Below are 16146 nucleotides of genomic sequence, written 5' to 3'. Positions count from 1 at the left end.
TACAGCAGCTCTAGTATCATTTAGCCTGAATGTGAAAAAAAGACCTGTATGATCTTGACTTCACGTTGAAATTATTATCCCAAAGAATTGCAAAAAACGTCTACAACAACTCCTGGATGAAATCAAGATGAAAGCGAACCGCGCTGGGCTCAGAATGAGTGCGAACAAAACCATTTGCATTGTGACATCCAACTCACTACTTCTGGTCAAGTGCGGTGGTGAGGAGTTGGAGCAAGCAGTCAAATTTAAATACCTGGGAAGCATAATTGAAAACATTGGCTCATTGCGGAAAGAAGTAGCGGCCCACAAAGGCCAAGGAAGTGGAGTTTTCAATAGTATGAAGAGAACCTGGCAATCTAATGTCCCTTTTTCCCTTCGTGTCAAACTGAGACTCATCCATAGCATTGTTCTGTCGATTCTCACCTACGAAGCTGGATCGTGTTATATTATTAGAGATCAAGATCGTCGGATCCTGGCCTTGGAAAATGTAGGTCTCCGACGAATCCTGCATATACACTGGAGAGACAGAGTCTCTTAACGTCAAGACTCGAAAAATGACTAACCAGCATCTTATTACAAATATATTTTGCCAACGTTGATGGTAATATTTGGTCCGTATCTTGAGAATGGGAGGACTAGACAAGGCCATGTCTAGGTTTTTCAGTATTTCGGGGGGTTCAAACTCCCCCTGCATACGGTCTTGACCTTAGAACCCCCAAGGAAATCTTCCAGTATATCTTGTAGGATCGAGAAGGAAGGGTAGTCCCAAGCGCACACTACACCAGACTTACCAGTCAGATTTCTGCTCTCTTAGCACGTTCCTCCATACCAGCTGGGGAGACGTGCTGGCGGCAGGAGGATATCGCGAAGACTGGAGACTCCTTGTCGACGCCCTAGGCACCTCTGGGGGCACAGGAGGATCTAAGATCAAAGGAAAGTAAGGATGATTATGGTAAAACATCACAAATTTTTATTCGGTGGTTGCACGGTTTCCATGTTTTGATTACAAACAAAAACTTCTGCTTATTTGTCAACTATCTTTTTGATTAGATTTGGTTGATAAATGTCAACTTCCCCTTTCGCAAACTCCCTTTTTTCGTGTAAACCAGTCCTTATTCTCTTTTCGTAAGTTCTTTTTTCTTTTTTCAATGATAATGTGGCTGCTCGCCATTAGTGGTGGAGTCATCATTAGCTAAATGCATCGAAATTCAGTAGCTTCAAGTTTCTCAGGGGTCATTAATCCTTTTCCTCGCATTCTGGCTGGAATAGATAACCAGCTAAAATATTCCATTGAAACGATTTTCTTTCAATCACTGTTTCTTTAAATTTTGCTGTTTTCTCTGATTGGTTGTGTTTTCTTGTTCTTGTTCTTTTATTGCACCTTTTTTGTACCTTTTCTCTTGGTCTATAAAGAATTTCGTTGACTAATTACTTTTTTTTTGCTTTTGTGAAGCTGATAGAAGTAATGCTGTTTCTTGATTAATGAATACTCATTTATCCTTATTCCGTGGCTAGGGTGGTAGATGTAACAAGACTACTTTTGTTTTGTTTTTTTCTGGGAGTGTTGACTTAGGGTTTTTGGATTGATATTTCTTGAAGAAAGGATACCAAGGGGTTGCTATGTAGGTATTTTGAGAGGTTTGGTTTCTCTGATATACTTTCCTCACAATTACACCTGCACACGTTTACCCGTGCTCTAAGCTAAGATTTCGGTGTGGTGCTCTGAAATCTTTTCAATTGTACCGAAACGTGATATTAATTATCATGGCCAGACTTGATCGGGGCTATCCTAGTTCCAAGGTCTTCCAGGCCATTTTACTCCACAGCTATTTGCCAACAATTATAACCTATAGGTATTCTCGTTTGTCATAATAGTGTAAGCTACCATCTACAGATACATTAACCATATATTACGTTTACAAATCTGTTCAACGTCCTTCTTTTCCACAAAAAAATTTTCCCATGGTATTTCATAATGGCTATATATATATATATATATATATATATATATATATATATATATATATATATATATATATATATATATATATATATATATATATATATATATATATATATATATTGTGTGTGTGTGTGTGTGTATTTATCATTATTTCATCGGAGTATATATATATATATATATATATATATATATATATATATATATATATATATATATATATATATATATATATATATATATATATATATATATATATATATATATATATATATATATATATATATTATATGTATATATAGTCTCGGAAGGCTTCAGCATACTCTTTTAGATGAAATTTCCTCTTTCATCTAAAATTCTTGTTTTAAGAACCTCATTAGACCAGGGCCGGATAAAGGGTGATTGGAACGATTGGACCCATATTCTTAACAATTCCAGAAAGTGTTGCTTCTGCAGAGATATCATTTTCCAGACTACAAATGTAATATATAGGGAGGGCCGCGCAAAAAATTCCAATCGGGCCCGCACCAAGTCAATCTGGGCCTGCATCAGAGCCTCTCCCCTCCCCCCCAAAAAAACACAAAAACATAATTTTCATAAAACATAATAAACATAGTTTAAATTCATATTTTCTGACACTGGAACCAAATGAAGTAACTGGGGAAATATTAAATTCAAACGGCCTTGGGTCCTACTCAAGATTATTTCCAGTCTAGAAACATTGGAAGACTAATTATAGAACTCGCAGTCCTAAATGCTACTGCTACTACTAGTACTACTAACTCACTCCTGGATTAGTAGTGCTTGAGGCCCGCAGCTACGCACACTCCTCTTTCGTTCCAATCTATTCGAAGCCTTACTCTTCGCACTCTCCCAAGAAGTTCACATTTCTCTTATCTTTTCTTAAGACATCCTCCACCCCATTCGGGAACGACCTACTTTTCGTTTAGAACAAGACACTTAGCTGACAAGGTTCATAGATAGATAGATAAGTGTATTTTAAAGCCAAAGATACGGTCATGAACACAAAAAGGCACATATACCATAAGCCTAGATCAGCGATCGTCATAAAACACTTAAAAATGAAACACTACACTTACTTAGCATTACTTAATACTTGAAAATAAAGTCATGTGTTGCCTAAGAGAAAAAAAGGCACAAATATAATAAGCTTACATCACCCATCGTAAAAAGAAACAAAACAAAATCACTGAAATTACTTAACGCCACTTTTACTTCATGCTAGGATTATTATTTTGTGAACAACATCTCCAGATACCTTTTCTACAAATAACATGAGGCTACGTACCACTTTAAGACACCTGGAAGCATCAACCCATTTTTTCAAATAGCCCTTACCTTATCGTAGAGAGAACAGGCTCAAGCAATCACAGGCACAGGCAAAGTCTTCATTGGAACATCTTTATTTTGAATATCTTTTAAATATTACGCTAATATTTACTGGTCTTTCATCCTTCCTCCGTAGAATGTCTCCTATTCATCTCATCCTTTCTCGTATTATAGCCCTAGAAAGCGGGTTTAAACCACATTGTCCGTAGAGTTTACTGTTTGAGGTATGGTCAAACAGTCGGGTACCCAAAAAAATCCACAGGCAATTTCTCAAGAAAACTTTTAGTAAATCTTCCGTTTTTCAGAACGTCTGCGCTTCAGAACCATACACAGTAGCTTCCGATATCATAATCTTGGTTCGTAGACTTATCTTCCTATCCTTTCAAACTTTTTTTCAATTGTGAAAAAAACCTGGGCCTCTGCTGTTCTACTTTCAACATCTTCACTGCAACCACCGTCTTTACTAATAATACTACCTAGGTAAGTGAAGCTGTCCACTTGATCGATCTTCTCATTACCGGACACCATCTCTTCACGTTCACTCATTTCTAGTCTTATTGACTTAGTCTTCTTGACATTAATTTTCAAACCTATTCTTACATCCTCAACTCGCGAAAACTCTAACAGTTCATTCATTTTGACAACATTTTCATCTAAGATGTTTAATCATAAGCATAATCTAAGCCTAGGTGAATTTAATTTCCCAACTTGATTTTGTGTTCTTCCATTGCATTTGCTGTGCTGATTAGGACAAAATCAATCAAAATGTTCCTTTTAACTGGGACGCAACCCTGCTTAGCTCTGAATTGAAAAAAAAAACAAGCTACTAACCTCATTTCTTGCCCTAACCGTAGCAATCTTATCTGAGCAAACTGAAAAGTCTCTACGTCTAAGTCTTGGGGCGGCTGACTCTTTTAGGGTTTGAGGCCAACCATGCTGTTCGACTTTCCGTAATTCACGCTTTTTTGCTGAAATTTCACCATTTATCAGCTTTTTAATGTTTAATTTTTCCATTTGTTAAGTTTTAACTGCTTACTTCTGAATTTGCATGATTTTAACATCGTTTTTTCTGGTTCTAATTGCGTGTTATCTTTGTAATTCCTAAGTTAAACATTGTGTGTATTAAATTTCAACTTTTCTATTGGGAATTTTTATATTTTTCAAGATTTTACATTTCATCAAGGACATAAGGACAGATCAGCATTTTGGGACTTACAACCCTTGTTTGTGACTTTTATAGACCTATGGAGGCCCTTCCCCTGCTCTATTTTTGGGGCTTCTGGGCCGCCCACCCTCTTCAAATTACTTTCATTTACGTTTTTTTCCCTAATTTCCTAGCTTAGTCTACTTATATTATTTTTCGGACAGAACGGGTGAGATTATAGTAGTTTAAGGGACAATAAATACAGGACACCTTGTTTGGGCACTAATCTTCCCTATACTACAGACAGGACACCATATTTGAGCACTATAGCTTGCCTATACTACAGACAGGACATCTGAGGCTTGTCCTACTTAAATGTCAGATAGACAGAAATTGAAAACCAAGAATTTTGGATAGTGGTTCAGTGACATGATTTTTTCTATATAAAATGCGTGTTAATGTGGTAACATTATCAGTTTTGAAACCACTGTAACCACTGTCTTGGAAAAATGTTCCTGTTGTTTCTAAGTTGTGTTTGTTTGATTGACCATTTAAAAAATTGAAATCTACTTTTGGAAACTCTGACTTCTCTCCACTCTCATTAGCTTCCAATTTGTCCAACTTTGTCCTAGTAGCTTCCTTGTATTACTGTTCTTCCTACTGTTCTTAGGTAGTAGCTTCCTGTTATGTACAATATGTATCTGTATGTTAAAAGACGGTGATGTGCCACATTAAATCCTATGAACAAGAAAGGTATGCGTGGAAGAATCATAAAGCCAATCAGCGAAACTGGCTACGAATTAAGAACGATGCAACAGTAAAGCCTAGAAATAAGTAAATTTTCGGAGTGAAGCTCTATATGTAAAGGGGAATGTCCCTTTTGATAAACTTTTAAAAGTGGAATTTGACAAAAGTATCCGACGTTTTAACTAAGAAGAGTTCAAGTGAAAGATATACCCTCATCTGATTCACTATCCTGAAGACAAAGGGCGGTGTTTTACGCAATTGGTGCCCGAGAAGGTACCAACATTACATATTTGAAGAAGCGTCATAAAAAACAATCCATCTCTTGGGATAACCGAGTTTGTATGAATTTAAATGAGTTTTGATCATTACATAAAAAGGCAGTTAAAACTCGAAAAACGAAAACCGAATGTTAAAATCACGAAAACACAGAAAATAAGCAGATAAAATGGAAAAATAAAACGTTAGAAAGCTGATAAGTGGTTACAGATAAGCAAAAAAGAGTGAATTTAAGAATGTCAAACAGCCTGGTCGGCCTTAAGCCCTGGAAGGATCAGCCTACTCCCCCCTCCCTGAGATTTGGGCATATAGAGATTTCCCCATTTGCTCAGAAAAATAATAAAAAAGAGTCTTAGCTAAGAATTTTGAAAAAAGCAATAGGAAATGTTGTCAAAATGCCCCCTGAAATAGAGTAAGGGGGTGGGCCCCCATAGGTCTAGAAAAATCAGGGCTTCGAGTTCCAGAGATGCCAATCTGGAAACGACAAAGCACAAAGATCTTGAAAAAGATATAAAGTAAGCAATATGAAAGTTGAAATTGGAAATAGCCAAATGTTAAAAGTTGGAATCATAAACAAACACACGTTAAAAATTTAGAAAACGAAAAAACAAGAGTTAGAATCGTGAAATCACAGGAAAAAGTAGTTAGATTCTAACAACTTGAAAACAGGAATATCCAAAGGCCGATTGTGAAATATAAGAAAAAAGGTGTATTTTATTTTTACTGTTGCAAACTTTCTGTAAGTGGGACCAAGTTTGTCTTGCTACATTTTAAACAAAACCAAACAAGAAAATAGTTTCTTGTTTGTTTTGCTGATAAAACTAATTATTCATAGCGCTCTACTTCCCATTTTTTCCCGTGATTTTTTTTTCTCATGCTAGTTTTAATTTCCAATGCGAAAAAAAATTACTTCAATTTCTTCTATTTTCTTTGAACTATTAAGATCCTCCCTTCTCTTTACAATCTCTTTGCACCCGGCTAGGTGTATATAAATGAATAAATAAATCTTAAAACAAGTAAAACCTAAATTGAGTATGCAATCAAGCTAAAAACAAACATAAACTTTTACTATTAAAGAATAATACCCAAAACGAACAGAAATTAAATAAATAACCAAAGCAAAGAAACAAACAACAGGTACTAACATAAATGAATAAATAAATCTTGAAACGAGTGTAACTTAAGCTGAATAAGCAAATCAAGCTTAAAACGAACAAAAATCGCTACAAACAAGAGTTTGGCTACTACCCCCCTCCCTAACGGTAAAAGTATAAAGCCTTTTGCGTTATTGGCGCTTTATTAAAAAAATTATATAACAAATAATTATTTGTACCTAGTACAACATTGAAAAAAAAGAAGAAAATTGCAGTGACATAAAATCTTGAACTGGTATGAGTTTCGCTTCTGGCCGTCTCCCAAAACTGCAAAAGTCTAAACCCTACTGCATATTTGGCGCTTTACTAAAATAATTATATTACAAATATTTTCTTTTGTATTTATTACAGCATTGAAAATAAAATGAAAATTGCAGTGAAATAAAATCTTGAGCTGATGAGCTTTCACCAGTTAATATCATTATATATCAAATATTCAGTTCAATTTTATTAGTTCTTTCCAAGACTGTTAAAGAAACATTTTTGCTGACCTTAAGTCTAGTATGGCCTTTACTTTTCTTTAAAAAACTTCTTTGTTGGGATTTTTAAAATAAACTTCTGTTCGTTTTTGATTGCCAAAGTTTCAAGTTTTTCAAAATTCACTATTTCAGGATCATTCTTTTTCAACACCGAAGTTTCATCAAAGTACCAAAACTAGTATCAAAGTAACAAGATCAAAGTAACAAAGTATCAAAGCAAACAAATTATCAAAGTAATAATAAGCAACTTGCATAGCGTATAGCCCTTACCCCGTAAATCAAAATTGCCCCATATATCAGCAATCTAAGTATCAACGTAAACAAGGTATAAAAGGGACTTCAAGCAACTTGCATAACTCAAGCAACTAGGCTTCTCCAAAGTATATATGACCACGCCTTCCATAAAAACTGAATATGAGTTCTACTTTAAGCTGAATTTACCAGCTAGATATTTGACGTTGTGGATGCAGCTCAGGGCTAACTGCCTCCCAATTAATACAAGATTTCTAAAATATTCTAAAGAAAGATGTTCCAATGAAGACGGATATACTTGCCCGCTTTGCAGAGTTAAAGAAGATTATCTAGAGCATTGCTTAAGCCGGTGCCAGGGGCTTCCTACGTTAAGGGAAGGGATATTTGGAAATAATAAGTTGATACTTCCAGTTGTCTTAAATAGTACGTCGCCTCAGTTTATTTGTAGAGTAGCAAGGTATCTGGAATTTTTTTAAATAAAAAAAAAATAATAATAAATAAATAAATAAATCTCAGTATAAAGTAAATGTAATGTTTTATTCATGTCCTTTTCCGAGTGTTAAGCGTTCTTTTCAATGACCTTTTTTTATCAAGCATTAAATGCTAGTACTAGGCTAATGCAGTGTTTCATATAAGTGTTTTATGATGATCACTGATCAAAGTTCATGTTATTTGTGTCTTTCGTTTATGTTGTTTTGCTGTGTTCATGGCTGTATATTTGGCTTTAAAATACACTTATCTATCTATCTATCTATGTTAACGGTGGACCGCTAGCATAATTTAAAGTCATTTCTCTGAGGACTGGAGGGGGATGGGGTTTAAACCCGGAACCATAATTATTTGACATTTAGACTATTTTGGACAAAATGCCTCTTTCATAATTTTGATCCGATACATTTGGGGGGAAAGCACGCGAGAAGGGGGACTGGTAATCACTTTTGACTCCTAAAAATGCAAAAGAAATTTCAACTTTCATTCAAATAAGCTTCCTCCAAAGTTTATACGGTCACCACTTCCGTAAAAACCTGATAAGCTCCTGAGGCATAATTTAAAACCCTTGTCCTGGGCTGTGGGGATTGTGTCAACCCCGAAGGCATTGCTATGTGATTTTCAGATTATTTTGAAGAAAACGGCTATCTCAAAAAATAAATCGGATTCATTATGGGAAAAGACTAGGGGAACTAAATTGCCCTCCGATCACTTTCGTCTCTTTAAAAGTTAAATAGACTTCCGATTTCAAATCAAATGAGCCTCCTTCAAAGTTTATGCGACCATTCCCTTCCATAAAACCTTATACGCTTCCGGGGAATAACTTACAAGCCTTCACCCCAGACTTTGCAGGGTTGTGTCAACCCCACTGGCATTTTTATATGATGCACAGACTACTTTGAACAAAATAGCAATTCCAAATTTCGACCAGATTCATTCGGGGGAAAAGGGCGTTGGGTGGGGGGGGGGAGGTTAGTTGCCTTCCGATCACTTTTGACTGTTAAAATAGAGCTAGAATTTTCAACTTCTAAGCAAATAAACCCCCTCCGAAGTTTATATGACCACCCCTTCCATAAAAAAATCATACATGCCCAAGAGGCATTCAATTAATAATTGAATGAGCCCCTACCAAAGTCTGTGCGACCATTTCTTCCATAAAAATCTTATATACCTCCGGGGCATAACTTACAATCCTTGCCCCTAGATTTGGGGGGCTGTATAAACCCCAGAGTTTTTGTTATATGATCTTTGGTCTATTTTGAACAAAATGGCATCTCAAAAATTCGATCGGATAGATGTACAAAAAAAGAGGGTGCAGGGGGCTAGTTATCATCTGATTCCTTTCGACTTTTATAAAGAGGATTAGAACTAAATTTCTAATCATTTGAGTCCCCTTCGAAGTTTATACGACCACATCTTCAGTGAAAATCATACATGCCCCCTGGGTATGACTTACAACACTTGTCCCCGGGCTCTGGGGGGCTATGTCAACCCCGGAGTTTCTGTTATCTGATCATTGAACTACTTTTAATAAATTAGCTCTCTCAAAATTTTCACCAATTGTATTTGAGGAAAAAAGGGAGTGGGGGTGGGCTAGTTGCCCTCCGATCGTTTTTGACTCTTAAAATGGCACTAGAACTTCCGGTTTTCAGTCAAATGAACCCCTTAGAATTATTTATATTATTATTTATATTATTTATACGGCCGCCCCTTCAATATGAAGTACCACTGGGAAAAAAATATAAAATATTGAAGCCTTATAACCTTTACTTTAGGCACCGGCATAGCGTTGCCTTTGATCCGTATTGTTTCGTCCAATATTTTCGTTTGCCTTATAAAAGACCATTCTTGTTTTTTCTTTTCTTTGGTTTTTATTCTTTGTTAAGGCCAACTAACTTCATTAAATATTTTCGCAAAATAATTTCCCAGTAAAGTTACATATTTCTTGGTTGTCAATAATCTTTGATCACGTCAATTTCCTATTAATCTCAGAAAAACCTAAATCAGATAGGTCTTATCATTCAGGGAAGGGGGTCAGTCGACTACTATAGGGGAGGGGTACAGCAAATTAATTTTAAACCTTAGTTTTTTTCTCATTTTCTGATAGATGGTATTCTGTGAAATGAAATGGGTTGTATTCGATGGAATAATGGGGATCTCCGAACCTCCCTGTGTGAAGGTATGGAAGGAAAAGTGGTCTTTGAATTAGGAAAATGAAGCATCTTCTAGCTTAACTGGAGACTGATCCGTATGATTACTTGTGAATACCACCTGAATAAAAATAGCGCTTTTATATTTTCAGTATACTAAGTTTGAAAAATGGAGTAGTCTTTTTACCAAATGAGTCATCCTGGTCATAACAATCGTCAACATTCTATACCTGACTTTCGTGATGTGGATCATTACCGGAGCCCAGGCAGAACTGCGGCTGACATTGGTCATGAAATAATCAGGCCCAAACCCAGGAGGTAAATTTTATTCTTAGAATGATGACAGTTTTCGGTATTGTTCTGCAGCGCGGGGTTGGTTCACAGTAGGAGAGTAATGAAATATTGTCTTTCTCGAATGCAGAAAAGGATTTTTTTTTTCATTTTTAAGGAAAATTTTTATTAAAATGTAATAGTCGTTTTTGATAAATCTCTATGTTTCCTCAACATTATGCATAAGTGCAAATTTTTATTATAGATTTTCACACTCTATGACAAACAAAACAAATTTGTCTTGCAGGAATAGCTGTAACTTAGTAAAGAGTGAATCACCACCCATAGTACCTAAAAGTTTAAAATGCTTTTTGAAAAAATAAAACTGTCTCATGAAAAATAACTACCATTTGAAGCTTATTTAGTATTGGTAACTATTATTTACATTAATAATAGCTTAGAATTCGTTGTCAATAGGCTACTGATCAAAACTACAACAGAAAGGAGGTTGAAACGCAAAATATATATGAATTATCTCAATTTTCTTGTGATTCCGATTACTTAAGACTTAACATATTCATAACTACCTATCAAAATTTACTAGCATTATTAGAAAATATAGTCAGAATAGTTTTAGAATTATGTTAGTGGTATCTTAGAAGAGGGATGGTATCTTTATGGAAATTACACCGCCAAATTTATGTTTCCAGCCATCCGCCTAAAAATCCATGTTTGGCATTCCAGGCTCGTTCACGGATATTTTTTTCTTGGTGGGGGGGGTGCTCTTTTCTGGGAAATTCACATAAAATCTGCAGTTGTAAACAAAGATAAGTTTCTTTCAAAGTATTCATTTTCTAGTCTTGGCTGCCTAAACCATCTTTCCTAGTTATTTACTGGCGTCGGCGAAAGCGGATATTTTGCTAGGCTAGGTTGGCTATTGCAACATTAAATTCTATTTACAATGTAAAACGATAGAAAACCCTCTTAAATGAGTCTACATGTGGATTTTCAGAGTGCTTTTACTGAAAGACTGTTCCACCAGGCAATTGTCGTTAGATGAAGCTATCTGAAAAATATTCCTGCCAACAAGTCTTGCGAGGAGGTTAACAGCAAGATTTTGTTGCCTCAACTCTAGCAGAGAACATTCTAGAAATCCTCTTGGGAGTTTATAACAAATACTTGCAGTTTTGCCAGTTGCTTGGTCCAAAGTTGCGTCACCTAAAAGTGAAAATGCGCCGAAAGCTCCATTTTTCTAGTACAATTGCGCCGAATAAACAATTTTCCACCTTAAAACAATGCGCCGATTTGAAAAATTCGATGCGCGACTACCTCAAAAGTGCCAAAACTGGCGCCAAATCTGGCCACTCTCTATACTTGTAGAATGCCGACAGTTTTCATGTCAACATTCTGAAGCAACTGGAGGAGTTCAGGCGTACTACCTCCAGATGCTTAAACCTGACGGCTTTGTTTTATCTGACGGTCTAGTGGAACTATATAAGTCGCTGAGGCCCCACCAAGAAGAGCACATATATTTTCTACTACGGGTCCGATGCGGAAGGTGTAAAATGGTAGAATAGAGGTGTCAGGGAGAGAGCTTTTATTACACTAAGACCAACAAATGACTAATGTATATCCTGCTAAAAATGTCAAAAGGCATTACGAAAATCTACCAATTTCGTGGTCACATCTCACGCGGTCGTCCACTCCGTCATTATGCTCACTATTTTGCAGTCGATAGTTTTTTCATGTAGCAGATTAAAAGCAGACATAAAATTAAATTTAAAAAATTAAGTTTTTCCATTGAAGTAAAAAGGGACACTAAAACAAGCATATATTATCCTAGATACGAGAAAGGCTGCCACCCTCCTCAAAATCCTACTCTTTGCGCTAAAATTTAGAGCGTACTTTACTAAATCCTTGTTAAAAGGTAAAGGACCTTTTGCCGTCTTCAGTCTTACTGACATCAGGAATGGTAAAAATACACAATTTTTGGAGTTTGGTTACTTTTGACAAAAGTCACCCTTTACTTACTATAGATATCAATGTGCAGTTCAGCATAGCCTTCACTAGGTTTTCTTCCTTTTCAATCCATTCTTTCGAAGTTTTTTTGAAAAGAATTGGAAATAAATGTAATCTTGACCAATCTATTTAGTTTTCAGTAAACTGGCTCTGTAGCCGTTAGCAGGGCTTATGGTGTTTGGAAATACTACACTCAGTTGTATTCATTCCTTGTGATTTTAGTTTGACTTCATGGTATGCTCTAATTTCTGTTCGTTCGAAATTGCATTTCTTCATTCACACGCATTATTTCTTAGCTTTAAGTTTACTTTGTTGCATGAGTGAATTGTGCTTGTTTTAAAGGTTCAAATAAATTCAAAACACATGCATTAAAGACATAAATTCTAAGGAGTGGCTTAAGTCGAGTATTCTTCATTAAGAGTATGACCATTGCCTATAGTGTGCAGGCCTCGATTCACCAATAAGCCCCTGGCCTAGGGGTGCACTGACGCAATTCCGTCAGATTTTTCCCAAGAATGGTAGCTGAGACTTGTGTATCACCTCTTTGTTTCATTACTTTTGGCTCATCAGTTGCGTTCTGTTCAGTGCTTCCACTATCCTTGAATTTTCGGGGACTTCCTAAAAAATCTCGCAAAAACGGAGTAGCAAATACACTTGGGCCTAGGAACGTCAATGTTTTGTATCCGGCCCTGATAGTGTGTTGGAACTTCGAGGCAAAGACAAGGAGGCTTAGAAGGGTGACAGAGTTTTTTCCTCAAAATAGGTTTTTATTTAAGTGCCTAGGTAGTGCCTATAGGTTAAGTGCCTATTTTTAATCATATTAACGCTATTGAAAGTTGTTCTCTCTCCATGTAACCACCTTAATATTGAGTACATTTGTATAATTGCTTCACTTCTTTTACCCGTCTAATTGAACTGTATCTCATTCGTCAATGTTGCACGAAAGAATGTAAACAAAAAATTGACCTGAAGAAGAATAAGCAGATGAAACGCACCTGTCAAGGATTAATCAAGTTAGAAATAAAGTAATGATCGATCGTAGGCAATGTCTTTTTTATTCTATTGAAGATTATGCACGAAACGCTAGAAGAAAGGTTGGGTACTAATGATGAAATAGAGTATTTGCCATTTTTCTTCGCCTGGGTTAATGCCCATAATCTTGAAAGCCATTCAAAGACATGTTATCTGGAACTTTAGTAAAAAAAACTATCAAGTTCCAATGCATATTGTAGAGTGTATGAATTTGTCTATTATATTAATGATAGTTACTTATTGTAAAAATACAAAAAGTCATTCAAAGTTAGTAATATAATTTGAAAATTTAAATTTCATTTAATTTAGTCCTCTTTCCATATTTTTTAAAACTAGTTTGATACAAATCCCCCCTGAGAGAATAAAGAAACAACAATTGAACTCGTATCCATGACCCTAGTAAAAAAAATATAATTTAATTGTTTCCTTCTTTTTGTATATACGAGCGTTAAATCTCCGCTGTAAATTTCTTAGACGTATTAAATTTGATGGAGTAGTTCCCATCAAGGTAGTATCCCTTTTGGGTGTGTTTTGCCCCTTTCTCTAAAATTATGTAAATGTTGTTTACGCTAAGATTCAACTTTTTTTTTTTTTACAATACTTTGCTATTTAAGCACTAACATTCTCTGCAACAAACTACATTTCTGTAATGAGAGGGAAGCTATCATCCCCTAAGTACTCATATTGCGAATTTTGTCCAAATCCCTAACAACAACTTTCACTTATCGGGTCTTCAGGCCCCAAAAGGCGTGCCTACTCCCTTTGAATGAGCCTTCTAACGATATTATTCCTTCTCTAGATTTTTCCCTGCTTGGTATTTTTGTTGAAAAATACTTTTTTTTGGTATTCGTATTGAACAGAAAAATCGACACAAAGACATTGCCCCCTAGATTTTGAAAAATACGCTTTGCCGTGGCAAAACCACAGCTATGTGTGGTAATGTTTTTCTATTTTAGGTTTTGCTTTATATTTGGTTGTAATTTCCGTTCGTTTTGATTTTATTTTTTCAATAATTATAGTTTTTTACTCATTTTATGTTTAAATCACCCTTAATGTTGGTTTATAAAAAACATAAAATATCATGTTTGTAGTCGTTTTTGTCCATTTTAAGTTTGACTTATATGTTCAATTTAATTGAATATATCTATTTGATTCTTTGACAATTTTGAAAAAAAACGCTATTTCAAAATTTCCATAAGATGCATTTGAAGGAAGGTAGCTAAAAATGGAACGGATGGAGGAATGGGTGCCCTCCGGCTACTTTTAACGCTCCTCAAAATATCCTGAAAGTTTTAACTTAGTACCCTCAGACGTTTTGACATATTACAGATATGCCTCTTTGATAAAATGGATTTACATAGTATCTTTTGATTTAGTTTAATATGCCCCTCAATATTCCCCAAAGTTTCACCTTAATATCCTTAGCCTTCTCGAAAGCATACAGAATCAAACATCTACCTTTTCCTAATGATAAATACTGCATTTAAAAAGGGAGAATTACATAATTTGCAATCCTTGCCCCGGGAGCTGTAAGGGAGAGGCATTGCATTCCTGAAAGCGTAGTTTCTAGACCTTTTATCTTTTTAACTTTGTTAACAAAATCACCTTTTCAAAGTTTTGATCGGTTATGAGGGAAGGAATCATCTAAAGAGGGCAAGGAAGGTGGTCGTCCTCTGATAGCTCTTCAACATCCCCCTCCATATCCCCTGAAATTTTTAACTTAATACCCTCAGCCGTTCCTTGAATATTACTGATACGCCTTTCTGACAACCAACATGTGCACAATGTGTGTTTATTGTGTTCGGCACCCCCCTTAAAAGTTGTGTGTGTGTGTGGGGGGGGGGGGGGTAATGTCATTCCCATAGGCGTATATATTTTACATTTAAAGTATTTTGAACACTATGGTTGCTCTAAATTTTCGATTGAATGTTTTGGAGGGATGGCATGGGAAGGGGTTAGCATCCTTCCATCCACTTTTTAACATCCCCCTCAACATGCACTAGAACTTTCAACTTAATACCCTTAGCCATTCTTAAGATATTGCAGATCCTCATTTTGATAAAGTGAATGCACATAGTGTATTTTGATATAGTATAGCAGATACCTCAATATTTTCCGAAGTGTCGCCTTAATCTATTCGGGTACACTCAGAATCAAACATTTGTTCCTTTTCTAATGATTTATCCTGCATATAAACAATGGGCAAATTGCATAATTTACTATCCCTAAGCTTTTGGATTTTAATTTAAAAGCCCTAAACCATAATTTGCAATACCCTGAAACATTTTGGATTAAACAAGTCCTCTTTTCCAATAAAAAAAAAACTTTTATGTTAGCAATGGGTAGCTTGCATAACTTATAGCCCTTTCCGCGTGGGATCAAGGGGGTCAATCCTGGAGGGATAGTTATACGACCTTTGGACTATTTTGAACATAAGGGCTACCTCAAAATTTTAATTTGATGCATTTGGGGAAAAGAGTGTGGAGAGGGGGATGGGGCTTGTCACCTTTCGATCACTTTTGACTCTTAAAAAGAGTGCTAGAACTTATGATTCCCATTCGAATGAACCCCCTCCAAAGTTTATACGACCATCCCTTCCATAAAAACATTATATGTTAGCATTGGGCAGCTTGCACCTATTGTAAACCTTGCCCTGGGGGCTATGGAGATTTAGTCACCCTGGAGGCATTTTTATTTAATCAAACGGATACGTTTGGGAATAACGCGCGTGGGATACCAGTTGCCCTCCGATTATTATTGACGCTTAAAAAGGCGACTAGAACTTCAAATTACCAATCGAATAAGCCCTTCCCAAGTTTATACG

At 35.8% G+C, this 16146-nt stretch overlaps 1 protein-coding gene across 3 annotated transcripts in view; it reads left to right on the top strand.

The window, feature by feature from the left end:
* LOC136032025 (ankyrin repeat and BTB/POZ domain-containing protein 2-like) overlaps window positions 1–16146 on the top strand; it is a 195492-nt gene that overhangs the window by 26636 nt on the left and 152710 nt on the right. For 2 of the 3 annotated variants that reach the window (XM_065712108.1, XM_065712106.1), the window contains exon 2: window positions 10154–10319. In XM_065712108.1, the coding sequence (XP_065568180.1) occupies window positions 10192–10319 (128 nt within the window). In that variant the 5' untranslated portion in view covers window positions 10154–10191. Of the gene's footprint in view, window positions 1–3771; window positions 3791–10153; window positions 10320–16146 lie in introns of those variants that run through there. The other variant, XM_065712107.1, reaches the window with a different exon arrangement.

Source organism: Artemia franciscana, chromosome 10 (genome assembly GCF_032884065.1).
Source record: "Artemia franciscana chromosome 10, ASM3288406v1, whole genome shotgun sequence".
Taxonomy (NCBI): domain Eukaryota; kingdom Metazoa; phylum Arthropoda; class Branchiopoda; order Anostraca; family Artemiidae; genus Artemia; species Artemia franciscana.
The sequence above is the reverse complement of the archived record's forward strand: the minus strand, read 5'-3'. Positions and strand labels throughout refer to the sequence as shown.